This window comes from Astatotilapia calliptera, chromosome 19 (genome assembly GCF_964374335.1).
Source record: "Astatotilapia calliptera chromosome 19, fAstCal68.1, whole genome shotgun sequence".
Taxonomy (NCBI): Eukaryota; Metazoa; Chordata; class Actinopteri; order Cichliformes; family Cichlidae; genus Astatotilapia; species Astatotilapia calliptera.
In genome coordinates this window covers 22,464,756-22,489,865 of record NC_137440.1, presented here as the reverse complement: position 1 = coordinate 22,489,865, position 25,110 = coordinate 22,464,756, and the positions used below count along the sequence as shown (strand labels likewise).

The 25,110-nt window shown below is 40.2% G+C and overlaps 2 protein-coding genes across 3 annotated transcripts in view; both read right to left on the bottom strand.

The window, feature by feature from the left end:
- Nucleotides 1–591, bottom strand: part of slc25a21 (solute carrier family 25 member 21) — an 85,083-nt gene extending 84,492 nt beyond the window's left edge. Inside the window, exons 1-2 of the mRNA XM_026153008.2 lie at nt 419–591; nt 219–308 (exon numbers count right to left, since the gene is read on the bottom strand). Of these exons, the coding sequence (XP_026008793.1) occupies nt 219–288 (70 nt within the window). The 5' untranslated portion in view covers nt 289–308; nt 419–591. The remainder of the gene's footprint in view (nt 1–218; nt 309–418) is intronic.
- Nucleotides 592–2,740: 2,149 nt separating this feature from the next.
- Nucleotides 2,741–25,110, bottom strand: part of plekhh1 (pleckstrin homology domain containing, family H (with MyTH4 domain) member 1) — a 34,919-nt gene continuing 12,549 nt past the window's right edge. For both annotated transcript variants that reach the window (XM_026151909.2, XM_026151908.2), the window contains exons 3-30: nt 20,986–21,048; nt 20,377–20,526; nt 20,194–20,277; nt 19,999–20,080; nt 19,709–19,891; nt 17,726–18,474; nt 17,420–17,498; nt 13,749–13,840; nt 13,469–13,616; nt 13,125–13,261; nt 12,899–13,009; nt 12,534–12,620; nt 12,008–12,166; nt 10,768–10,848; nt 10,497–10,676; nt 10,288–10,399; nt 9,048–9,160; nt 7,848–8,024; nt 7,571–7,668; nt 7,294–7,471; nt 6,823–6,978; nt 6,274–6,371; nt 5,927–6,068; nt 5,640–5,782; nt 5,373–5,502; nt 5,035–5,118; nt 4,267–4,413; nt 2,741–4,078 (exon numbers count right to left, since the gene is read on the bottom strand). In XM_026151909.2, coding sequence (XP_026007694.2) covers nt 3,926–4,078; nt 4,267–4,413; nt 5,035–5,118; nt 5,373–5,502; nt 5,640–5,782; nt 5,927–6,068; nt 6,274–6,371; nt 6,823–6,978; nt 7,294–7,471; nt 7,571–7,668; nt 7,848–8,024; nt 9,048–9,160; nt 10,288–10,399; nt 10,497–10,676; nt 10,768–10,848; nt 12,008–12,166; nt 12,534–12,620; nt 12,899–13,009; nt 13,125–13,261; nt 13,469–13,616; nt 13,749–13,840; nt 17,420–17,498; nt 17,726–18,474; nt 19,709–19,891; nt 19,999–20,080; nt 20,194–20,277; nt 20,377–20,526; nt 20,986–21,048 — 4,116 coding nt within the window. In that variant the 3' untranslated portion in view covers nt 2,741–3,925. The remainder of the gene's footprint in view (nt 4,079–4,266; nt 4,414–5,034; nt 5,119–5,372; nt 5,503–5,639; nt 5,783–5,926; nt 6,069–6,273; nt 6,372–6,822; nt 6,979–7,293; nt 7,472–7,570; nt 7,669–7,847; nt 8,025–9,047; nt 9,161–10,287; nt 10,400–10,496; nt 10,677–10,767; nt 10,849–12,007; nt 12,167–12,533; nt 12,621–12,898; nt 13,010–13,124; nt 13,262–13,468; nt 13,617–13,748; nt 13,841–17,419; nt 17,499–17,725; nt 18,475–19,708; nt 19,892–19,998; nt 20,081–20,193; nt 20,278–20,376; nt 20,527–20,985; nt 21,049–25,110) is intronic.

Here is a 25,110-nt window from a genome sequence, read left to right as displayed (position 1 = left end):
GAGGGTGGGAATTATCTTGGCAGCACAAGAAAATCTTTGGGCTCCACGGACAACGAGAAACAGTTAGTAGCTTAATGAGAAAGTAGTGGAGAAGTGCGTCGGTGCTTTTCGTGTAGCGATGCTGCTTTCACCTCGCTACGTTCACGCTTTCAGAAGTGTCAAGGGATTTCAATAAATCGTCTAAAAATCATTAAAAGTTAAACCATGGTTGGACTTACCAGCGGATCCACCGGCGATGACCTGACGAGAGGCTTCTCGGAGCATGCTCTGTGGCTTTGTGGCTGTCATTTTTAGTGTTTTTAGATGCCCTGTCACAGAAAACACGGCCATACGCTGTTACACGCCCTGTAAGGTTACTGCTACTGTGGCGTTAATGCTCGATTACACCTACGTCGGTGCTGATTAACTCGCAACAAACCTGTGGATTTCGTGCTCTTCGGTGAGGCTGCTCGGTGGTGTCCTGCCCCGTGCGGCTCACGGTTGACTCAGAGGTTCCTCTGCTCCTGTAGCGGCAGCCCAAGCTGGAGACAGCGCAGCAGCGCTATCTATCCGAGTGCTCACGGGCTAGGCTAGGCTAGGCTAATATGGAGTAGTTACCCCCCCACGGGCCCACACTTACCTCTCCACTCTCTGAATAGTTTAATTTAATCCAGCCACCGATAAACGTAAAGCAAATAATCCTATGTATAGATAATTAATATGCACTTAGTGCTTTATATTAAACAAAGGCAGCTATTAAATCTTTATGCATTGTTTATATTACAAATGCAGGCGTTTTAATTAAATTAATTATAATCCTATAATATTAGATGGGTCAAAGCCCTGGTGTGCACGCCAGAATGAGACCACTCACGAGCACTATTCGTGGTTTTCAGGGGTTTGGGGATCTAGAAGCAACACACTATACAATACCTCTTCAATAAATTAATAAAATAAAATCAGATATTGACACACACACACACACACACCCGGCATCTATGGTGTAATTGCCATGCACCGTGAACTCAGACGTCACTCGGTAGAAGTCAACGTGAAAACACAGCAGTGGGGCAAGTCAGATTACACATTAGTCAAACAGCTTTGTGGTGCAAGGTCCATGTGATGTGGTGTTGTACAAGTGTGTAAATAGGTCAGCTAAAGACAAATTTGGAAATTATCCCATTTGTCCAAAGTTCATATTTGAAAGTGTTTATAACGGTTTAAAGTCATGCATTTTGTTTTATCTGTAGAATGCATGCATATCTGCATAATATCTGCGCGAGCCCTTTTGTAATGTACCGACATTGTGATCCATAGAGGTCAATTAAGAGCAGGTGCTGTAGATTCCCATTGCTTTTCCAGTTAAATGTGTTGTTTTACAAAGATGTGAAATGTATGTAGGACTCACACTGTTGAATCCCTGTAACATTATTTATTGTATATTTATACGTTTGAATAGGGTCATTTTTTGTGTAGTGCTGAGTTGAGTATTTTTACTCTTCACAATATAATTTGTTCTGTTATTCAAACTTTTTTCTTCCTCCAGCACTGTTTTTTTCTTATTTTTCTTTTTTGTCTCTGTGTTACTTTTAAGCAAATTGATGCATTTAGGATGCCAAACTGCACTCTGAAGAAACTAGTTAAGAAATATCACCTGCTTTGTGTATTTTTAAAGAACATAAGGTTACAGAGAAAACAGCAAAGGGTAAACTCTGGATGACTTTGTGAAGTAAACAGTCAGATACGAACACAATGTTTTTAAACTATGTACAGACATCCTACTTTGCAAACATTAGTCTAGTTAAACACACACCCAGTAAGACTTTCAAGGTAAGCAAATGTTCATCTACAGCTACAACATTGAGATTGTTTGCTATAAATTCAAATAGAGCATGTGGCCTTATTGCACCATGGATAAAGTGCAAAAGATATTCTTTTTTGTTTAGAAATGAAGGCATGTAGAAATTTAGCAGTGAGCCCTATAATAGAATTTCATTTTGTATGAGAGTAGTTATGGAACAACAAGAGCTCCAGACAAGCTATAAAAATCTGGAATTTATAGCATACATTTGGCAGGAAAATACCATTACCACTTTGACCTCCTTGGATAAGAAAAAACAGAGCATGATAATATATACTTGGAAGGCTGTGTACAACCAGCACAGAAGGTAAGTTTATGGACAAAATGAATGAGAGAAGAAGTTCTGTGCTCTCCAAGGGACGCTTTGGCTAGAACACGATTCTTGTCACCATTGCTTAAACCTTCTGATTCATGATTAAACTTTATAGTACTTAGTAGCAGGAGTGTTTCATAAGGGAAAGCCAGTGGAACATTTGTTCCAGGAAAAGAAAATAGGACAAGTGTTAATAGCATTTAAAATGTTTCTACCATTTCCTTAGACACATAATTAATAAAAATGGAAGCACGCCTAGTCATGCCAGGTGGCCGCCCATCCCTGAGCCCAACTCAACAGAGATTTCTTCCTGTTAAACGGGAGTTTTTCCTTCCCACTCTTGCCAATTGCTTGCTCCTAGAGGGTTGTCTGACTGTTGGGGGTTTCTCTTTGCTATTGCAGGGTCTTTATCTTACAATATAAAACACCTAGAGGCAACTGATGTTGTGATTTGATGCTATTTAAATAAAACAATTGAAAATTGAATTTAAAAAAAAATGTACTTAGTTGCAATACTTTCTACCACTCTGAAGTATTAAATAGTCTACATAACAAAATTTATACAAAACTGGAGCTAAAAAAAAAAGTCAGGAATTTATCATTTATTTTAATAACCACACACAGACATATAAGCTACATCTTTTAAACAATTGCAACATATGTCAATACAGTAACCAGACGTACTCTGCTACACAAAGGAAACTACATTTTCCCCACACAAATGTGACATTTGTGGTAAACATTTCCTAATGTTATGGAGAAATAAATAGCTATTATGAACATAAGCAAGACAGTGGTTTATCCAAAACAGTTCAAGTCATTATAATATTTTGATAGCTCTTTTAAAGAAAAAAAAAGAAAGAAAGAAAGTGTTCTCTCCTTTTGTTTGCCTGATGATCTATTAAAAATAATGTAATTTTAAATATACTGTATGTTTAGTGTAATTAGGGAAGACCATTTTGTCTTATTGTGAAAGAACAAAGCAAGAAAATACTATCAATTCACTGTTTCCAGTAACTCAAGAGTCAAATATTTTTCCAACTTTCAACTTTTTAGACTATTTTTCAACTAAATCTGAATCTGTCCATTTGCTAGAGAGACATCTGTGAGGGGCATCAACTGAAATTTCTGACATTTGCAGGACAAAATATTTCATTAATTAGATAATTGAGAAATTAGTCATTTCAATCTACCATATTAATTGCTATTTGCCGCCCTACATTAGTCAAATATTATATTATGGGTAATTAACAGATTAAAATGTATGAATCTGTCCTAAAATACGCAACATTAGCTCCTTTCTAAACGAGCAGCAGCTCTTCATCATATTCAGACTCTTGCTTCATTGTCATTTACTTTTGATCGCTGATGATGAAAAATTCTAGTGACACACAGGCAGACAAATTATGACTTCTGCAAGTGGGAACATCGAGTATCATCAAGTCCTCAGATCATTACAGTATTTCAGGAATGGTTCTGATGTCCAATTTCAACACTGAATTCCCAAGTGAACTAGCACCTATGAAATGCAAAGTTGAAACACCTGTGTTGAAATAAATAGTCTAAAAGACTGATCCTGACATTTCTAATTCTAACTCTTAATAAGAACAACAACAATAATAAAAACTTTAATAAAAGTACCTCTTCTGTAAGAATGAAAACTCAGGACATGCAACCCAGTGCACTCCAGATGAATGCAAAGTAATAGTAACTGCTGCCATCAAACCTCCCTCTACTAACAGTCTTTCTCAATTTTTTTTTATTTTCGCAATTCACAGTAGCGTGGGGCCCTTGGTGGTGTAGTTCATGGTTGGGAAGTGCCTGCTGTCTGCATCCCAGTGACTGAGGGGCTGGTGAGAGGCAGATGGGAGGCTGGGGTTCCAGTGGTTAATGTAGCTGGCCATGAGCAGAGTCAGCTCCAGTATCTGACATGAGAGTGAAAATAGATTTTAACAACCTAAAGTCAATGATATTAATGAGTTTTATGTAATTCAGGTGAGCTGGAAGCCCAGAAAATGCAAGAAAGCCAACTGAATATGTTTACCTTGATTAGGTAAATGCAATCTGACCACAAATAGATATATAATTACAATGATAAAAGCAGGAAGTATACCTTAGGTTTAGGCATTGCAAAGACCAGCTTCTCCACGCTCTTCTTCCCGGCTCCAGCCTCCCTCTGTTGGCTCGTGACCACCATGAAATCATCACGACAACCACCAAAGGTAATCACAGACTGGTAGGAGTACGTGACCAGAGTGTGCTGAAAAAAAGGAGCATTGCCAGTGTGAAATCTGCAGTGAAGTGGATATAAACAGAATTCATGTTCAGATTTTATTGCTGACCCCATTATATAGTATGGAATTCACTTAGGAAATCATTTTGGTTTCTCCTTCTTTTTGAGGAGTAAATTGAGTGTGAAGATATGTGACATAATTTCCAGCAACTTATTCTGATTTTCACTTTGTTTTCTCCCATTTCTTTCTGAAGGCACATGGTCTGCACGCCAGACCAAGAATGAAATGAATCAACATGAGCTGCAGAAAATTACAGAGCTCACGTTAGCATAGTTTACATGATGGAACTGCTGTGTGTCAGGGTCAAGTATGTCAATTCAGAGGCTGGCCGTTTTATTTTCCTTGGGATTTCTGGTGTTCGAAACACCACAGAACGAAAATCATTCCAGACCAGTGGGTCAAGAAAGCTTTGCAGCTGTGTCCTATCCAGCTGCTGCAGCAGTTAAAAGCTATCTCTAGATTTAACAGTTATAAAGTCAAACCGGAAATTCAATAAAAGAATGGACTTTCTAAATTCTAAATTGTTCTGGCAGCAGATTTTATTCTGAAAACACATGACAGGATGGTCTGCTCAGCTTGAAACTCACCATTGTGTAGTCCAGCACACACAATCCATCCTCATTGACTGCCAGCCACACCTGGCTCTGCTCAATAGTAGAGGGGGGTACAGGCTGTGGACAGGGGAAACAAAGAAGGGTCGTTTTACAGATGTTATACAGCTTCGTCTCAAACAGGTTTGGGCTTGAAAGCTTAGTTCAAGGTTTTGGTTCAAAATGATCTAAGTATGCTTTTTGGTTTTGATGAAGAATCACATCAAGACCGACATTTAAAGATTGATTAGACAAACAGGAGGCGATAAAGTTCACATAGAATAACATCAGTAACAAAACAACAGAAGACATGTATTCAACTTTTTTTTTGTTACCTTGGCACTGAAGAGCTTGGCTCCAAACAAAGGCCATTTCCGAGCCACAGTTAGGTATATTCTTACACACTCGGATGCACTGCACCCACGCAGCATTGACCACTTAGTGGCGAGACGCTCGGTAAGGTCTCTGAGAGGATAAAAGGAACAGTGGTGAGTTAAAATATGGCAGGATAACAAAGCTTTATAAAGTTCTCAGATCAGGTTCTAGATTAAGAAATTGTGGAATGGCACGTTTATTTGTTTTTGGGTTTTTTTTTTCTTTACTTGAGCTGCTCTGAGCTGCAGTCCTGTTTGTAGCGTTTTGGGTAGAAGCGTTCTAAGGCTTGAAGGAGAATTATTTGAGATTTAGGCTGAGAAGAGCCAGAGGGAGAGGAGGCACCTGGTCTGTCCAAATCACCATGTTCAACCTGGAGGACAAAAGAAAACAGATAGTTAGAAGACAAAAAGGCTTTCGAAAACGCACAAAATCATACATTTCAGCACTGTAGATAAAAGAATAGCATTTTTTTCCTTCCAAAAAGTCTCTTTTTCTTGATAGAATTGTTACAGACCTGGGCCAAGAGGGCAGCCACTTCAAGAGCCAGCTCTTTGTTTACAGGAAAATGGCCTTGCTGGACTTCATCATTCACCTGGTATGCCAGCAGGAGGCGCTCTCGCTCCATTTCTCCCTTTACCTGAGATCTGAAATACAACCTGCATACAAGAGCATATTGTTATTAAGGCCGTTTTCTTGGGAGAAACTGAAAATTGAGATATAACATCAGCATATTTCACTTTGCAGTCTATAACATTTTTAAAAAAAATCTTTAAATACATCTCTATGACTATAGAGTAAAAGTACAATGTTGCTGATGTGTTTGAGTGCTACAAAATTGAGATATGAAAATAGAAGTCATACCTGTTCTTGTATGTTAGCCGTACAATCCGTGTTCCTTCATTTTTCCCAGGATGCAGCTCCTTTAGAGCCTGTTCCCATTTGGAAATAACATCACAGATCTGGGAAAAGCAAAAGTTAGTCTCAAGTCATACAAGCACACATTTTTTCACTCATGTTACAGTGAGCTGGTGATCTAGAGATTCTGATTTGTACACAAACTCTTATATACAGTGCATTGCATGAGCCAGACAGACCTATACTTCTGTGGAATGGTGGATTCTTTTAACAACAATAATTAAAAAAATCTAGAGGCACTACTTTAAATATGACTGGGTAGAATTAAAACACAGAAAGGTTGTCCTATACTAGACCACATCCTAAGTTGTCAAAAAATGTTTGGACAGTGTAAATTTGCCAAAAAATAATCCCACTACTCACTACTGATCCTCTAACTTATTAGAAAATTTGAGACAGATGATCTACCTTCAAACCACAGAGCCAAAAACCATCAGTGATTTCTGTACAGCAGCTTTCTCCCATCTACTAATGGTCTGTGACCCACAGCCCTACCTTGGCAGATGGCTGCAGGCAGTGCTCCAGGTCTTTGCCAGATGGATCATCAGTGAAGAGGGCAAATCCAGTCAGCTGTGGTTTCCTCATGCTAATCCTCTGGTTCAGCGTGTTGAGGAACTCCTCCACTGTAGTCGACCCATCGAATCCCACTACCTATAGTAGAAAACAAAGGACACAGCTGGCACTGAGTTTCAGATTCTGCAGTGGTTGCAGGAGTTTGTAGTTCCAATGGCAGTCAAAAAACTGCAACAGCAGATTAGAAATGTAACAGAAATAAAAAGGAGGTTCATTTTCCAAAAAGGACATATACAAAGTACAGTTGGGAAGGTATAGATGCAAACTAAAATATATACAACTAAAGGAAAGCCTAGAGGAAATTTGTGCATGAAGAATGTATTATTTGCTTCTCGAAACAGGGGTATAGTCATTACAACACCTGTGCTAGCTACCTGGTAAGCTATGTGTTACCTGGTAGGTGTTGTTCATGAAATGAACTGGGATGCTGAAAGGTAGTGAATGGTGGTAGGGGTTCCGCAAAAGGATGGAAACTATCTCCATACGTGAAGGTTTAGCCTCCCGCTCTCCATTCTGCAGAGTTCGCTCCAAAGATCTCTGACAATACACTGCATATTTCCCCACCTCACTCCTGTATGTGGTGGGAAAAAGGGAAAAGATAATTAGAAGAGGTTTTTATGTATTGGGAGTTTTTCTGCTATATTTTAAGGTGTGGATTAAGTTAGCTCACCTTGGGTTAGCATTGCGTTGCAGATACTGTCTCAGGTACCACAGAAAATGTTGCTGAGGGAGGAACAGAGCCACACACAAAGACAACAGCTGCCAGCACTGCAGGGAGAGATAGAAAAAGAAGACATATTTTAACTAACGCGTTTTATCTTAAAATATATTTTTAAAAAATACATTTTTTAAAAATATATTTTAAGTACATAAAAAAGTACATTTAAAAATTAATGTCTGAGCGCTTTAAACATGGCTCCTGACTCTTTACTGTGTAGTGGGTTGACCTGTGTGAGAGAGTAGTTGTGTGGCGTCCGACAGTTGGTCTGTTTGATGAGCTGACAGTAAATTTCATTCTGCAGCTCTGGGTGGTTCAGGCACACTTGCAAAGCATTCTGGGCCAGCGAGGTGTGGTAATCAATAGATGGAGACTCAACCAGCACATTGATGAAGAGCTGACAGGACTGCAAAATGTCAAAGAAACAAAATTTAATGGCACTGAGCTACCAACAGGTGGAGACAAACACAAACCCAGAAACCTGAACACAAAAGTAAGGGACACATATTGAAAGCAACTTAAAACAGTTAAATTAATACAGGATTGGGTGATCATAACACTCGGGTGATGAAAACAACAAAAAATATCCCAGCATGAGGTCAAGAAGAGCTCCAGTGTAAGGGGGGGAAAAGGGTGAATGTCATTACTTTGTTCTCATTCAGTGTGACAGCTGAAGACAAAGACGCCATTTAACAGGTTTAATCAGTCTTGTCAGTCTCATTAATACTTCAAAGACATGAAGTAGAGCATAGACTTGAAAAGCATGCAACGTCCTTTCATTCAGTTTCATTGTGTGTGTTTGGGACAATTTTTAAGGCTGGATGGTCAGAGAGAGCCGATCTATTCAGCCATCAATCCTAATGTAGTTGGTGGGGCTGTGAAGCATAAATTGGAAGGAAGGGGCTTCTGGTTGACATGAGAGGAAAAGAATCTGCCATCTCCCTACAAGGTCCTTGTTCTGCTCTGATCCCATTTCTTCTTCCCTATCGTGTAGTTTCCATATCCATTGCTGTCACTCTGTGAAGGCCTTGACCTCCCATGTCTCCTCTTAAAAGAGGGCTACCTTCACGCTGGCTCTAAACCACAGGAACAGTTAGCTTCAATGAAAGCAGATAATCAAGGCCATTATCTATCTTCAACACTTTTGATGAGCTGGGCCCCTCGGTCCTCAGCCTTTGATCTGGTTTAGTGGCAGGAGGGGTGGGGGGGTGGGGGGGGAGACTGCTGCAGAGCTCATCCAAGAGTACAAGGGGTTAAAGAGGGGGACAAACTGGAGTGGGATGGATGATGTCTTGAACAGATCCTCACAGTGAGTGGGAGATAGAGAAGTGGAAAGGGATTCCGAGAAAGGGATAAAAGGGAAAAGCATAATCAAAAGTAAGTGGGATGGAACAAAAGAAAGAGAAGGGTGAGAGGTGGGCACACTGACCTTGAAAAGCTTGAGAGCCTCTGTCTGCAGAGCTTCAGAGGGCAGCGTGGTGAGAGGCGAGCGGAGACCCTCCTTACAGAAGCTCAAGGCCTCACTCTTCCACAACACAGACTCTGGGAAAAGACGGTGAAAGACACACATATATAAAAAAGGCACAAATATAACACGAGTACACACGGACAAACAAAGATTGAGTTTCAAAGCTTTAATGACTCAACAGCTGATAAAAATTCATATACGGTGCTACAGTCTCAAACAGTGTCTGCAATGTAGATCAAAATAACATGCAGCATGCTAGTGTGCGCATTTATACCCACTTATAGATATTCTAAGCCAGGGGTGTCAAACATAAGGCCTGGGGGCCAGAATTGGCCCAGCAAAGACACCAAACTGGCCCACTGGGCACTCTGGAAAATATGAACTGCAATTTTGCAAGTTTTATAGCTTATCATAATGAAAAAGTCCTGCATCATGGCTATTCATACTATATCAAAGTAATCAACCAATAAACATTGTTCCTGGTTTTATCTACTATAGAAGTGTCTAAAAAATGAACTTTTTTGTCAACGAGCAAAACAATTCTGCTGTATAATTACAAGACAATTTGGCCGATGAGTTACCAGAGCTGTTTTTGTAATTTTACACATTACAAAAATTTACACATTTTACATTTTTTTAATAATTTAAGTCCAAAGCCAGCCAGGGGATGGAATCAAACTCAAGACATTCTTACTGTGAGGCAACAGTGCTAATCGATGAAATCTAATAAATGAAATGACGTCACCTGATTGGCAGCCTATATAACCTGGCTTCCTTTCAAGACGGCTCTCTCTATTCCTTGAAGGCTGCTGCCTTTGAGGCACCCAACTTGATTTTCATTTAGTTATAGTTCTCCCATTTTTATTCACCTTTTGTCAGATTATGATAATAAATTTGCTTAATGAAAATTGTTATTGTGTTGCTCTCTCTTCTTTTAATGTACTTGAGTGAGCCAGCCATAACAAGCGGGGGCTTGTCCAGGATAAAGTACAAACTTTTGTAACAAAGTAACCGCTGTTTTGGGTTACTAAAACACTATCTTACGAGCTAATGATAGTGACTATGCGATTATAACACCCTGGTGTTTTCCTGTTAATTATCTGCTGTCAATAATTAAAATCAAATAACAACATCAGAAAAAAACATCAGAAAGGTTTGGATATGATTGAACTATTTTTGTTGAGAAATATGGATTTCTTACCAGGGTCTCCGTCAGCATCAAGCAGTTTACCAATGAGCTGCTCATACTCTGTGCCTACTTTGAAGGCTGCATTGCTACAAGCTGCTACAGTCAGGTGATACAACCAGGTATCCTATGTAAAATAAAACATACTAATTAATATGAAAACAGAATTTTATTTCTTTTTTTGAATGAAAAACAACTCATTAACATATTTATTGTTGGACTACCTTCTCCTGTTTGGTGCCAATGAGCAGATATGTAGGACTCTGGTCTCTCGGTTGGACCACTAAGGTGTAGTGGGAGGAGAGAAAACCTCGAGAGCCTGCCTCATAGTCCTCATCTGAATCGCAGGAGCGATCTACTTCCTGAACTGATGCCTCCCGCATTTGCAGCTGACCCAGAGGAAGCTGAAAAAGAGAAAGGCAAATCAGCATCAGCTAGGGAGCACTAAAATAAGTCTTGTCATGTCAGGAGTAGAGAGATGTTTGTTTAATAGACCTTGTCCTCCTGGTTGCGATAGTAGTAGAAAACCTTTCCAACCAAAGAACACCACACTAGTTTTGAGTGGCCGTGTTTGACCTGAAAGCACAAGACAAAAAAATAAGCAAAGTTTCAGGACAAATCCAAAGTTACCAGGAAGTTACTCACTACAATGAATCTATGATATTAGAAAGCTTGTGAATTTCTAGACAGACTGAAATATGATCATTAGGAAATTTCTGCTTCTGTCCATCTGTTGGGAAGCCAGTGTGAAAATCACTTAAGAAGTAAAGTGCAAGCTAATTCCTGCCAAAAGAAAACAGTCCATCCACATACACGACTCCCCTGCTGCATTCATTCAGTGTCATATTAAACAGTGATGCAGCTGGAGATGATAATCACATGTCATTTTCCCGAGAAGGGGTTCTTTCAAAGCGTTTCTTGTATCTGAATGGAGCAATGATGTCACTGGAGGATACCTTCCAGACAAAGCCAGCTGTGCTTCCCTCAGAAGGGGGTTATCGAGGTTAACTAAGCTCTGAGAGGAAGAACATCCCCAGCCTTATCTGTTATCATGTCACAACAGATCAAAGCCAACTCACAGGAAGGGAGTATGGTGTTGGTGAGAGGACAAGGGCTCCATCCTCTTAGCTTGGGGTTGTCAGTCATCTGCCAGTAAGTCATCAAACACACACGCACGCGTCAGATGTTTAAGTGTTTTAATTTTAGCAAAACAAGCAGGCCTCAGTTAAGAAAAGGCAGGGGGAGACTAGAGGAAGGTGGAAGGAAAGAGGAAAGAAGCTCTGCAGTGTTCCAACAGCTCTAATCTTGTGGTGTTGTCCCAACATGAAGGAGTTCTTTTAAGAATCTGCTTTAAGAGTGCTCTATTCGATCCTCACTTAAAGAGTGCCCACTGTATTATGGATTATATCTGCCATGTTTTCCTGCATTGTCTTTAAAAGACAAAACGCTTCTAAAAGCCTATAAAAAATATATGTTTTTGAGTGTTATACAACTACCCCAACAAGCAGAACTTTAATATCATATCGAAATACTTTGCTTCCTACTTTGAGATTCGGATGACAAGATTGTTAAAGTTGTGATTGTCAGTGTGATCTTTGATATAACTTTTAGCACTGCACAAATCTGAATGCACTCTCACCAGAGGCCCACATATGATCACTGTGCAGTCTCTTATCCATCTTTATATTTTGTTTGGTTCACTAGAACTAAAAATGTTTAAATAATGACTTCTGACCTTCGTAAGCCAACCTCTCACAGAGGGCTTTGCAGTCGTCTCCATGGTAAGTGGGCTACTAGCCTGGACTTTGAGTATATTCTGCAGAGCCCTGATCCACTCCTCCAGGATGTTGGGTGAATCCGCGGTCAGATAGAAGGTCTTCTTCTCTGTAATCAGCTGATTAGATGGAAAAGAGAAATATGGGAAAAATGCTAAGCCAAGCCAACTGAGACAGCAGCATCATGTCAGAAGAGATCAGAATCAGCTTATGAAGAGCCATGAAAACATTCCAGTCCGATGCTATACCTGATGTCATCTCAGGCCGCTTCTGTGGTATGCAGCAGTAAAGCTCTGTTGTTATTTAGTGCTATATTAAGCACGCTGTGTGTGAATGAGCATCCTAGTGCAAAGTCTGTCTCTTTTTTTCTTACAGTTTTAAAACTGTGGATTCTAACCAATAATTTAAATGCTTTGAGTAGTAGTGCCAATTTTGGGTATCCTATGTTTGGGATCTCTTACAGAAAAGCAGTGTGTTTGCACTCACTTGAAATGTCTGCGCTCCTTCTCCACGTACTATACAGCAGGAAGAGTTTAGCTCAATCTGACCCTGAGGTTTCCTGATCACGTCACTCTGAAAACACATGCGTAAAAGCATCACAACTTCTGTCCAAGATTATACAGAAATACAACCAAAAAAACAAACAAACCCAAAAAACAAAGAATGCAGTGAGCACGAATGAACATTTTTGTTAAATTTAGATATAAAAGTTGTAAATAACGCATGCCTTTACTGCAGCCATCCTGTACTTAAACACACCAATCTTAGAAATATTTCTACAATGTTTTCCATGCAGGCTGAAAAACCTTAGAAGGAAGCAGACAGGCATGCTCGAAGCGAGACACACTCACAGGAGATTTGTAGTACAGGATCTCTCCATTCCTCAGGATGAACCAGCGGCGCTTCCAGGCTTTCACCTGACTGCCCATCTTGAGCAGATATCCAGACTTCTCCAGCATCTCCTACAGACATAAACAGCACAGGTAAAGTTATACTCAATAACTGTGACTGATTAATTGCTGGTATACTAGTGATTATCTTGATTAAAGAGTTTAAAGTGGAGGTGCCTCTACTCACAGGCCCAGTGCTCTCACAAGAGTAGGATGAGGTCCGCTGGACTTTATGCTCTGGTTCAGAGTAGTCACTGTCTAGGGAGTAGGCATCAGGAGGAATGGCATAATCGCTCTCTGAACTGATGGAGGACATGGACACACCTGGGGTACCAGAGAATCATGGGGAAAACAGAAGAAGACACAGAGGCAAGGTAACTTAAGGAGTGTTGGTAAAGGCCAACATTGCAATTAAATATTCATATTTTACAGAGAACAAAAGATTCAAGACTATTGCACTGTTGCAATGCAGTTTTTTGCATATATTGGTTTTTTTTCTGTGCCGTCTGCACTGTAATCCATAACAATCACCTCTCTTGACAGCTCTCGGGCTGCCAGGGACGCTTCCCTTCCTATCAGGGCTCAGAATGGAGGTTCGCACGCTGGCCAGAGAGCTGCTATCGTCCTCCGACCCAGAGTCATCATCTGGCAGAGGCACACTGCTGATCTGAGTGGCTTTCTACAGCACACAAAATAAAATAACACAGATGAAAGGTGGTGTTGTGCAACACATAGTGTGTTAGGCTGTATATTAGCATCCAAACTGGACAAAGTTAAGCAAATGTGAAAACGCAAAGAAAATTTCACTCACCCCTTTCAGTGTGGTGTATACTGGTACGCTGATATTCTTATAGATCAGCTGAGTGAATGGGCCTGCTGCTGGATACTGGGGTAAGTTGGATCCTGCAGCGTAAACATGTATTAAAGGACAAGGAACATTTTTAACAAGGTCTATGCTTATTTTAGGGTTATATGCCCCATAGACATGTTTGGAGTAGTGGTCTGTGTAGCACTGATTTCTAGCTCTGTTCCACTTATTAACTACATTAGAGATATGGCCAATGTGATGTCATCCAGTCAACAAAGTCGGCATGAGGATTTTAGCCACTGCTGCCTTTTTGTTTCAAACTGAATGCAACAAACAAAGTCAAACCCAAGGGACACTACACCCATGAGTTAGCCATAACCTAAAACATACCCTTGGTTTACCATCCTTTTTTACTCCAAACGGCCATAATTTACAAAATGGTAAATGGGATGATTCTTATATAGCGCTTTTCTAATCTAAGCCCTTTATATAACTTGCCTTGTTCACATAAGCACTTATTTTTATGCTCTTTCCATGCAAGTCCTTTCTATCTAATGTTCACATGCATTCATACTCAGATGGATGCATCAGAGAGCAACTTGGGGTTAGTATCTTGCCCAATGATATTTGGCTTGCAGACTGGAGCAAACAGGGATTGAACCCCCAACCTTCTGATTAGTAGGTGACCTGCTCTACCTCCTGTCATGTTGTATTCAATTAGACACACTAGTAACTGAAACACTAAACTCAGATTCAGAAGGCTGAGTGGTTGTTTTCCCGTAAGCTTCTATACAGTCTGATCTGAGGAGCTGCCTCTCTCTGGCTATTAGAGTTTTAAGGCACTTTTCAGATGATAAACGGCCTATGGTTCAAAATAAAAAGTTCAAATCCACCGGCACTTTTACGAAGAGGTCTTTGAGTGAGAGAGAGAGCGGGGAAAACAGTGCATGTAACCAACTGCAGATCTGCTGCCCACCATGGGTTAAAGTGGGTTGGAATGATACAGAAATCCATTCTGACACCTTCAGTTAATGAGTAACTAATTGGTGGTTTAAGTTCGTTTAATACAAAGTGGTTTCATCTGCAAACTGGTGGTCATTTTAGCTGATGCCACAGAGACATTTAAATTGCTACATGATTCCGCCGTACACATTTATGACACGTGAACGTTTTCCATGCAGCTGTCTGCTAGCTAAGGATACAGTGTCTGTATTTTCCAGGAAGATGAAACATTAGTTGTGTGATAGCTTTACTGTCTGAAATAAAGAAAGATATATATAAAAAAAGAGAAAACACAAGAGGAAGATATTCTTTAAAAAGGTAAGAACTAAACAGCAAGTAACATTATGTAATCTGGAAATTTAAAGCTTATATCCAAGTAGCCATAATGGCTCATGTCACATGCGTGTATGGGTTGTAAAATATAGTTGAGCAGGAAACAACCTCGGAACCAGCAGGAGCACAGGTCAGCCAATCACAGCCTGTGTACAAAGAAAATCTACCGGAGCTCACAACAGAAATGATTATGTCATTTATTTCTAAGTAGATTTATAAGTAGATTAACTGGGATTAAATAAACTATGATCAGAATACAGTATACAGTAGTGAGGACAGTGAGTAAAGTAAAAGGAAAAAACAGTAATCCAGTTTGCTAGTATCAAAAGAGTCTCCAACATTTTCCAGCAGTCCTTTGCTACAATCAAAATCGATTTTAGCCACATTAGCCATGACACAACCGAGTATCTTCCAATTGTTTGAGATTATTATTATTATTATTTTAAATTAATGATTCCTCTGGCTCGTCAGTTCTTTAGAAGAAAACAGTGCATGAAGACACTCCTGCAGCTTTTTCTCTCAACAGGTGATCCAGGAGTTTTTTTTTCTTCTTTTGCTCTTTAAGTGCCCTTTCTCACTGTCCCTCTTCCCCTCTGTTTTTTTCCATCATCTTTCTTTCTCCCTTTCCTATCCCCTAGTCATGTGTCTCCCGTCTGTAACAACTGAAAATAAAATAAAATAAATAATAACAACAAAGGTCGATCAAATGGACCAATACGGCAAGGCCGTGATGATCCACTTGGTAAAGTAAATCCATTGGGTATCCTCGTTGGCCTTCAGACAACAATTCTGACGGCTAAAGTACCAAATGGGACAGGCAAAAAAAATTAATAAATAAATCATTTTTTTCTGTTCTAACGACAACATCGGACTTCAGCATACTGCGTTACAGGCCGAGCAGGATCTGCTGTGACTTTGCCCCAGTGGGTGTGTCTTGCGCTCCCCTTGGCAGCTGACTCCAATCAGCAATGAGATCATATGGATAAACCCAGACAGTGGACAGCTACAGTGGCAGAGTGTCTTGGCTGTATACATCTGCTCAGTGGAGATAAAGATTTTTTGTTTGTGTATCATTAGACATTTTAACTTTATTCTAACTGTTGTTGTTCTCTTCCTTCACTTGATCATGATAGCAACTTGTCTCTTTTTGGTTAACTAATAATTACAGTAATAATAATAATAATAACAATGAAAATAATAGTAATAAGCTTTGTTTTCCTCCTAACTTTGCTCCCTTGCCATCTTTGTTTCAATGCACTCTTACTTCCACACATCTGTGCTAGCTGTGTTAGCCTTCTGCAACTCCAAAGTTTGGTAACCTTCTGCAACACCAGCAAACGTCAAAGACGAATGAGCAGTGTTTTAAGGCCAGCATGTTTCTTGTCAACCAGAATCCATCTATTGCCCCTGACCAGGACTTTTAGCAAATCTAATAAAGCACATCAGTCATTGTCAGGATGTTGATTAATATATGTATTTTAACTGTGCTTCATTTCACACTAAGAACATTTTTTAATGCATTTTACCATTTTAAAAGGTAAAAAGTACTCTACTATAAAGTAAGACAAGTCAGGACAAATCCATTTTTACACATTTTTCTATCCACTGAAAGGAAATTTTTAAATTATCTTCATGTAAAACAAAGTTTAAAAAAATTACTTCCCATGGTTTAATTGGGTGGATACCTGAATTTGCCTGCCACTGATGCAGCTTAAGAGAAAAACATGCCTGGAAGCTGAAAAAGCTGAGCAAGCAGCAACTTAATCCATAACAGTGATTTGGCAGTCAGCTGCATGTACATAGCAGTTACAAATTTCAATCGTCCAAGTGCTGTCAAACTTTAGCTCCTGCATCCTGACAAAATGGATGATGTTGCAGCAATAATTACACCCAGACCAAATCCTTTCATCGCAGCTGATTAAAAAGCAGCCTCTCTATATACCCCCCTCCAAGGCTCTAAATAAAGACAAGGTAGGGAGGGGGCAGTCCTCCTGGAGATCAGCCCACACCTGCACAGGTGTGTGGAGCCTCAGGCCAAAGGAAGTGACATCAAAAGCAGCAATGACAGATCCAAACAGACCCCGCTCAACCCACACATCAGCTTAAGCATCAGCTGAATGACATGCCTCTTCACAGTACTGACTCACTTCCCACAACAGAAGCACCACCACCCAAGCTGAAGACACAGATGCAGAACAATGAGCACAAACCCAATGTTATAGTGGAGAAAATCTTTTTTCTGGCATCCTGATTACAGACTTTAATTCCTTGTTATAGTATAACCGTTTTGATGACTGAGTGGATGACTAGCTTCTTGCTTCTGGGTGCAGGGGACTCACCTCGTCCAGGGCTTCTGCCTCCAAGACTGGCCTCTGACACTCTCATTCCTGACTTAGCCACAGCGTAGATCCGACTCTCCTGCAGAAAGCAACACAGAAATATTCATGATTATTCAACTTAAACATGACTACCACCTTCAAAGAGACAGATAGGTATTTTGGCACTTGGTAAATCTTTAAGGAAACAGCGTGACATACTGCAAAACATTAAGAAAATTAAGGTAATGCATGCATTAAAAAACAAACAAACACAACAAAAAACAAGAAGCATTCATATGTTGCATATTTAATACTTGTCTCTCATACCCACGAAGGGAATCGATGTAAAGGCGGTGTTGGCGGTTTGAGAACTTCCGGATCTAATCGGTCTAACTCTTCTGCAAGCCCCACAAATGAAACCCCATCCCGGGACAGCTCATCTGACGCTGGGCCCTCCACTACTCCATCCATGCTGTCTGGGAGCCCATCATCAATGTCGGTCTCTTCCACAACCTGAGAGAAAGGTGAAGAGGTGGTGCCTGCGCTCTTAAGAGTGGAGGAGGTGGAAGAAGGTGTCATAATGTCTATGTTAACATTGAGGTGGTGGAGTTTGTCCAGGCTGGGCTGAGGCTGGCTGTAGTGCTTCTTGACCAGCTGGATGCTGTCTCTGGGGGTGAGGGGAGTCCGTACCTTAGGTAGCGTCATGCTGGTGCCTGACTGGTTACCCAGTGGCTGGTGAGGTTTGGGAAAGGGATTGCTGGTGGAGGGGGAACGAGACAGCAGCACACTGTTGGGTGCCATTATAAAAGACGACTCTGGAGAACTTGATCCATGTGCCATCTCGTAGGCCGAAGATGAAGATGAAGAGGATGAGGACGAATGAAGGCACTGAGAGCGAAACTTGCTATTGAGCTCATCAGATGAGTTGTCTCTGTCAGAGGACCCTGCCTGACCCTCTGTAAGCTCTGGTGCACTGATGGAAACAGAAGTGTTGCTCCGACTCTGAGAGAGAAGATCATGAGTGAGGTCTCCGAGGCAAATCCCTTTACTGACTTGTTCAGGAGTCCTTTTCACATCTGAGGAAATACAAGAGTGTGATTAAATCTGAGACAGCCTATTAAAGAAGCGGAGAATGCTGATAAAAATGGTTTATTACATTTGTTTATCACAGAGTGCCACGCTTCAAGGAGCTAGACTTTCTTGTAATTTTTCAAAGTGGCCTTGAGCAATACTTTTCTGGGATTTCTGATGGTGTTTTAAAGGTTTTCTTGGGACACTGGATGCTTTTTCACTCATTATCATTCCAGTCCTGAAGAATGATTCATTGGCTTGTTAACTCACCTAACTCTGGCCTATGAATCATTCAAGCATAAAAAAAAGGCGCCTAACCCAAGGGATGAGCCAGTGATGTATCAACATGGAACAGACAACTTAGCAACACACCAATTTCTAATTGTATCCTTAGCCAATTTGTTACTGTCAGCCACTCACAAAAACACATAATTTCCACCAATTTCTTTAGCTGAATTGATGACATGCCAAAGATAACAGTTTGACAGGCATAAAACAGTATTTTTGCACCAACTAGGTCATTCCCAAATAGCCATTATCCAAAACTGCATATTTCAGCATCGTGTGCAGTGTGTGATTAAAAGAAATTGAGCAAACAACATGTGGAGAACAAAAGAAGAAGTGGTAGACCTAAATAAAATCTCCAGCAGATGAGCAGTATTTGAAAAGTTATGGATTGGCCTTGTCAGACCATCATCGTGTCAGCAACATCACTGAAGCAGTGTGGGATCCAGACTGAGAGCAAAACAAAAGGCAACAAACATCCAAAGAAGAGCTTTGGATGTCCTTCATGAAACCCGGAGAACTATTCCTGAAGGCTATTTAGCACATTAGAAGAAAGCTTGCCTAAGAGAGTTCAGCCTGTGTTGCAGAATAAAGGTGGTCATACCAAATACAGACTTTCAAGCTTGTTAGAATTGTAAACACTGTAGTTCCATTTGTGTTTCCATGTATTAATAAATCACTGGACCCATTTCCCTAGCATAATATAAAGAAATGAGGAGTGTCTCAAGACTTTTTCACAATATTTTATTCATATTATTTAAAAATTACTCTTTGATTTTTTTTATATTGGACTAATAAGCAGCAATAAACATTTTGGATACCCATCTGAATTTGTAATGGTTTAAAATCAGCCTCAAGTTTCCCCCCATTGTTACTGGTTCTACCTGGTCATGCGATGTGCCCAGCTTGCATTCCTTCCCCATCCCAGCATAATACAAATTAAGGACAGCACACCTGCTGGTGGGGTCTTGATGTTTGAGCTGGCCCTGCGGGAACCTGTCTGTCTCCAGCTGTCATCTTGGGCAGGTGGTGTGCCAGGACAGCTGGGAGGAAATAGGGGGCTGTTGGGCACCAGGTGTGTATCCATTACCGGGGAAGTGGCCGGGGATGCAGAGGATGTAGGTTTCTCTAAGAGGGCTAGAAAAGAAAGACAACGCCACTATATTTTGAAGTCTGAGATCTCAAGTGTTTCTCTACTTTGACTTTTATAGTTTATAGTCTCTAAACACCTGCACAGTACTCACATTGCAGTTTGTCTTGCAGCAACATTATCTGTTCTGTCTGCTTCAGGTTCGCCATTTTCAGCTGCTGGTTTTCTTGCTCCATCTGTAACTCAGCATATATGCGACATTAACCATAATTAACATTAAGTCAATGTACTACTACTACTAATAAACTATATAAACAAGTTATTAGGGATGCATCCATACATATGTTACCTCTCTTAGCTTAAAGGTGACCCAGTCTTTAATCTTGGCAGCCTTCTCCTCAATGACTTTTGCCTCCTGGGCTCTGACTAAGATCTATAAGCCAGAGAAAACAGGTTTTGTGGAATTTTTCAACATACACTTCATGAACATAAATGGACATTTCTGTTCTTTATCTGATGGCTCCAGACATACCTGTTTTTCCAGCTGCATCTCTAATCTCTTTATTACAGCATCTTTCTCTTGAACCTGATTGGTCAGCTCTTGATACTTTCTGTACAGCGAGCTCTCGGATTCATTGGTTTGTATGTTTGCAGACTTCAGCTTCTCTTCCATGACATGGATCTGAAATACATAATTAGAGGAGTGAATGCACACGCAGGGCCAAAAGACAGCTCAAATTTACGTGGTTGTTTCATTTTGATGGGCACTACACAAAGCCAAAAGAACAGTTTTCTAAGCTCTTAGGTATTTATCGTTTTTTAAAAACAAGAAAAAAGAAAAAGAAAAAAAGAGAAGAAATGGTGCCATTAAATTACCACTTGGGGAAAACACCTGGAGCAGACAGTAATGACAGCAAATTAGAGATTAAACCTGACACCAAAAGTGGCTGAGTATGTGTGATATCTATGAGGATTGTAATCCTAAAACCACACAATCCTTTTATTAAGTCCCATTAAAGGCTTACAAAAAAACTGTCAGGTCAGGCTGGATTTTCTTTTGCTGTAATAATATACAGACACCGTTCACCTACTAAAGATGAGTACAGTGAGTCAAGTATAAGCTGAAATGGTGCCCATCTACCTGTTTTTCAGCATGCTCAGCCCGCTGGTCAGCCTCGGTCACTCTCTGCTCCAGCTCCTGCATCTGAAGCACGGACAAAAGATGAGGTTAAAATGGTTTCTGACTTGGGTCAGCTGTCTCTGTTTGCCAAGGAAGTGGGTTGAAGGCTTGGGTGGTCAAGGGAAAATCCCAGGCTCTCACTAAGTTAAAGGTTGACTTCTTGCCCTCTGTGAAAAGTTATGTTTAATTTAAAGATTAAAAACCATCTACAGGTGCTATTAACACAGATCATACAGGCCTTGTTGTACGGATGTAACTCCAAGCTAGAAGTTTGCCTGGTATACAAGCAAACACCTGCAAGAGTGTGCAAAAGTAACACACTTAGTCCTTAATAATCACTACTACTACTGAAAAGACATTTAAAAGATGAATGTAGTGAGACATTTTTAACAGAGCAGCTATAATAGGAAAGCATTTTAATAGATGGGACATTTCAGAATTAGTAACAGGACAGTGAAAGTGGCAGAGAAAGTAAAATAAAGGGTAATGAGGATTCAACAAAGTCTGAGGACATCTAACAATGAATTACACCTTGAGCAAAAGGACATAGGCATACTGCAGTCATAGCTGAGAGGCCCTCAGACGAGGCTGAACATCTTTCACTCTACTACTTCTGGTCAAACACAAGTGTGATGGAATAATGCTAGGGTGTGTGCACAAGCTTGCGTCACCTTTTGTGCAAGCATGCATACTCATGCTTTCAAAGGCAAACACTGTCCATCCTGCAAGTATGCACACATCTGCAAGGACTGTCTCTCTCAAACACACACACATACAGAGAAGTGTTTGCACAGAATACACAGGACACCTTTTCTTACGAGGTCAGTGACCCTGCTGAAAGGAGAACAAACATACTAATGGATTCACTCTGCTTGAGAGATGCATTTGAATTCCTCTCGAAATTTTTGTTCCCCTTTTCTTTGTCTCTCTCAATCTTCCTTTATGCCTTCTCATCACCTCGACAAAGGCCCCCTGATTCCCAGAATCCAACATTCACAACATTTGAACACTTCCCCGCAGCCGGCTTAACACTCACTAAAGCCAGAGCACATCTGCAATGGGAGATGTGGGTGGAGACTGATGGTTAGTGGTTGGATGACTGCTCACCTCAAGGTCAAAAGCCTTCATCATGAGTCAAGCTCAACCCATACTTGTCTTTATTTAACAAAACGGAATCGGAAGAGGCTAAAAAGGACTTTAGGTAATGGCAAAGTACTGCAGAGGTCACAGTCTGGACTTCTCTGCCACACAGTTTTCACAGGTACAAAGAACCTTCGAAGGAACTCTACCTTGGGAAGTTCTGGGAAAATAGCACTTTTCTAAAAGGATAAGAACTCTGGGAGTGCTTAACATTTTTAACTGATTGAGTATTTGGAACATTTGATTTAGTTTTTGAAACATTGTTGCAGTTTATGCAGTTTGTCGATACTTCAACACAAGTTTCAGCAGAAAGCATGCAACACACGGACCAATGAAAAGGTTCAGATTGTATTAATTATTTACGCTTCTTCTTCCGGCTGGTTAGTTAAGGGGTTACCACAGTAGATCACCCGTCATCCCCCTTCTGTCATACTAACCATCTAAATGCCCATAAATTCATGGATCCTTCTTTCCATTTTTATTGTTTCCTCCAAATGTGTCTTCTCTCTCTTCACTGTCTTCAGCCAACAGTCGGACGGTTTCCACCAAGCCCAAGCCGGCCAACAACACAAGAGGCGGTCATTATTAACCTAACTCATATGAAATTCTTATTGATCATCTGCATGTTTGATTTGCCAAAGATTTTATGCCAGATGCCCTTCCTCGAGCAACCCTCCCTATTTATCCAGGCTTAGGACCAGCATTAGGAGCACACTGGCTTGTGCCTGAAGAAATGCCTCATCAGGTTTAGTGGACAGAAGGAATTGGTTGTTTGATTGTGGGTCATGGGATTAAAGTAAAATCTAGCAAACAATCTTAATGTAAACCCTCCTGTGTGGTCTTTACAGAAAGTCAAATTGTACACATAAGGCGCTAGAACTACAGTCATAAATTAGTTTGATCAAAGTAATATGGAGTGACAATGATAAATGAACAGGAATGCTTTTGAATACAGTTTTTAAACAGTCTGTGCTGTTGCAGCGATAAAAATAAACCGAGTGCTTGGATTGATTTGATTAGTCAGTCTATATAATCAAATGGCTAAGCTGATGGCAACAAACTGACCTTAAGCCTTGAGATATGGATACAGACAGTGTAATCTGGAACTGTTATTTAAGCTCTGGTTGTTTAGTTATGGAACTGAAGTCCGAGTTGCTTAACAGGAGTGACACAGTTATATTAGCTATTCTGAATCGGTCAGCCCACAGTGCAACACATCACCTTGTGCTGCTGAGAATTCTTAAAATAGATAAGCTGGAAATTAAATTTTGCAGTTGTTTCTCTAAAGTTATTCTTTAGAGAAAGAACTAGTAAGCAGTTGATAAACTACACTGTTCCCAATCCTTTAAATCCACACTAATTTGACTAGCAATTACTGCCTTAGTGGCCAAAGATATGACCCCAGAAAAACACATCAGTGAGCCACACTTTTGCACTGGGTAGTTTATTTGGAGTCGGACCCACATACATGTCTTACTGTCATAAATACTCTATAGGGTAGCCAATCCATAACTGAAAATAGTCTCCAACAAATGCACCTCCCATTTGTGTAATGTAAAACTTGAGAACCCAGCTGTTTAACTCTTTTTAAAGGATATGCTGATAATAATGTTACCAGATTCATCCTTCAGTGTGTGTCTCTCACACACTCGCAGGCAAAACCTTGTAGGTAATTTTGTTTTAGGTTTATATTGACTGTGTCTTTCCCTCATGGGAATTCATGCGGGACTGATAACAGAGTGGTGGAGATAAAATGAAAGCAGGCAAGAGACAGCAGATCATCCATTTCCCAGGCAGCTAACAGATATGTCACAACTAAAGATCTGTTTGCTTTTGCTGCCAAAACCAAGTGACAGAAATCTGAGCCCACAGATTGTATTTCAAGCCAGCTGGCTTGATTATCTAAATCAGAGATTCTCCTCCATTCCCAACCCAGACTTGCCTCTACCAAAATCATTTTCATTCTGTTGCTTTAAAACATTTGCACTCATGTCAGTAAGATAGATCTATTGGGCTCAATAACTGCAAGAGGTTCTGTGGTCGCAAAACAAACCCAAAACATCACCCCTCCACCACCGTGCTTGACAGTTAGTATGAGATGTCTGTGCTGATATGCTGTGTTTATGGTGCTGCACATTATGACCAAAGATCTCCGTGGTCTTGGAGATGTACGGAATAAGGATGCATTTCAGTTTTCACAGGACTGGATAACTGTGAAAATGTTTTTTACATGACTGTATTCTTTAAGGATCCCAAAATGTCATAGTTATAATTAATTTTCTTTTCTTTTATAATACTTATGGTTAACACTGATCACAAGGGCCACTACATTACATTACAGAGAAAACTGTAAAAGATAAACCGTCTAAAAACGGGTTTCACAGTAAAAAATTTGCCTACTGAGGCGTTTCACCTGCCTCCCAATGTTAAACATCAACTTTGCACAGTTGACAGCTAAACTCTCCCACTCAGTTATTAAATATTAAAACCGCTTTTTTCCCCTCAAAACAAGTTAAAGAAATAAAATACTGAGAAATGATAATAATACACGCATAAATACGTGAGGTGAGCATTAGGCACCGGTTGCCGTTATGCATTTCCTTATGTTTAAATTAACTTTTTACAATGAAACATGCATGGACATGGGGAAAAGAGGTAATTTTATCAGCAAGACAGACGATAAAATGTCAGAAGGTTTCACAGGCTACAAAGAAGTTAAACAGTCTTTATATCAAGTCCAGACTTTTACAGTTAAACTATTAAAAAGGCGGCTGATCCAAACAAGTCTCCTCATGAAAATAAATGTTTATGCACACCAGTGTGTACTTGGTGACCTCTCTGCAGCCCTCCTTGCTGACTGAGAACACTTGTCTAAGTCAGATAACAGCATTTTACTCCTGGGGCCATGTAAGGCTTATGGGAGAGATTAATTCAATTTGTCCAGCA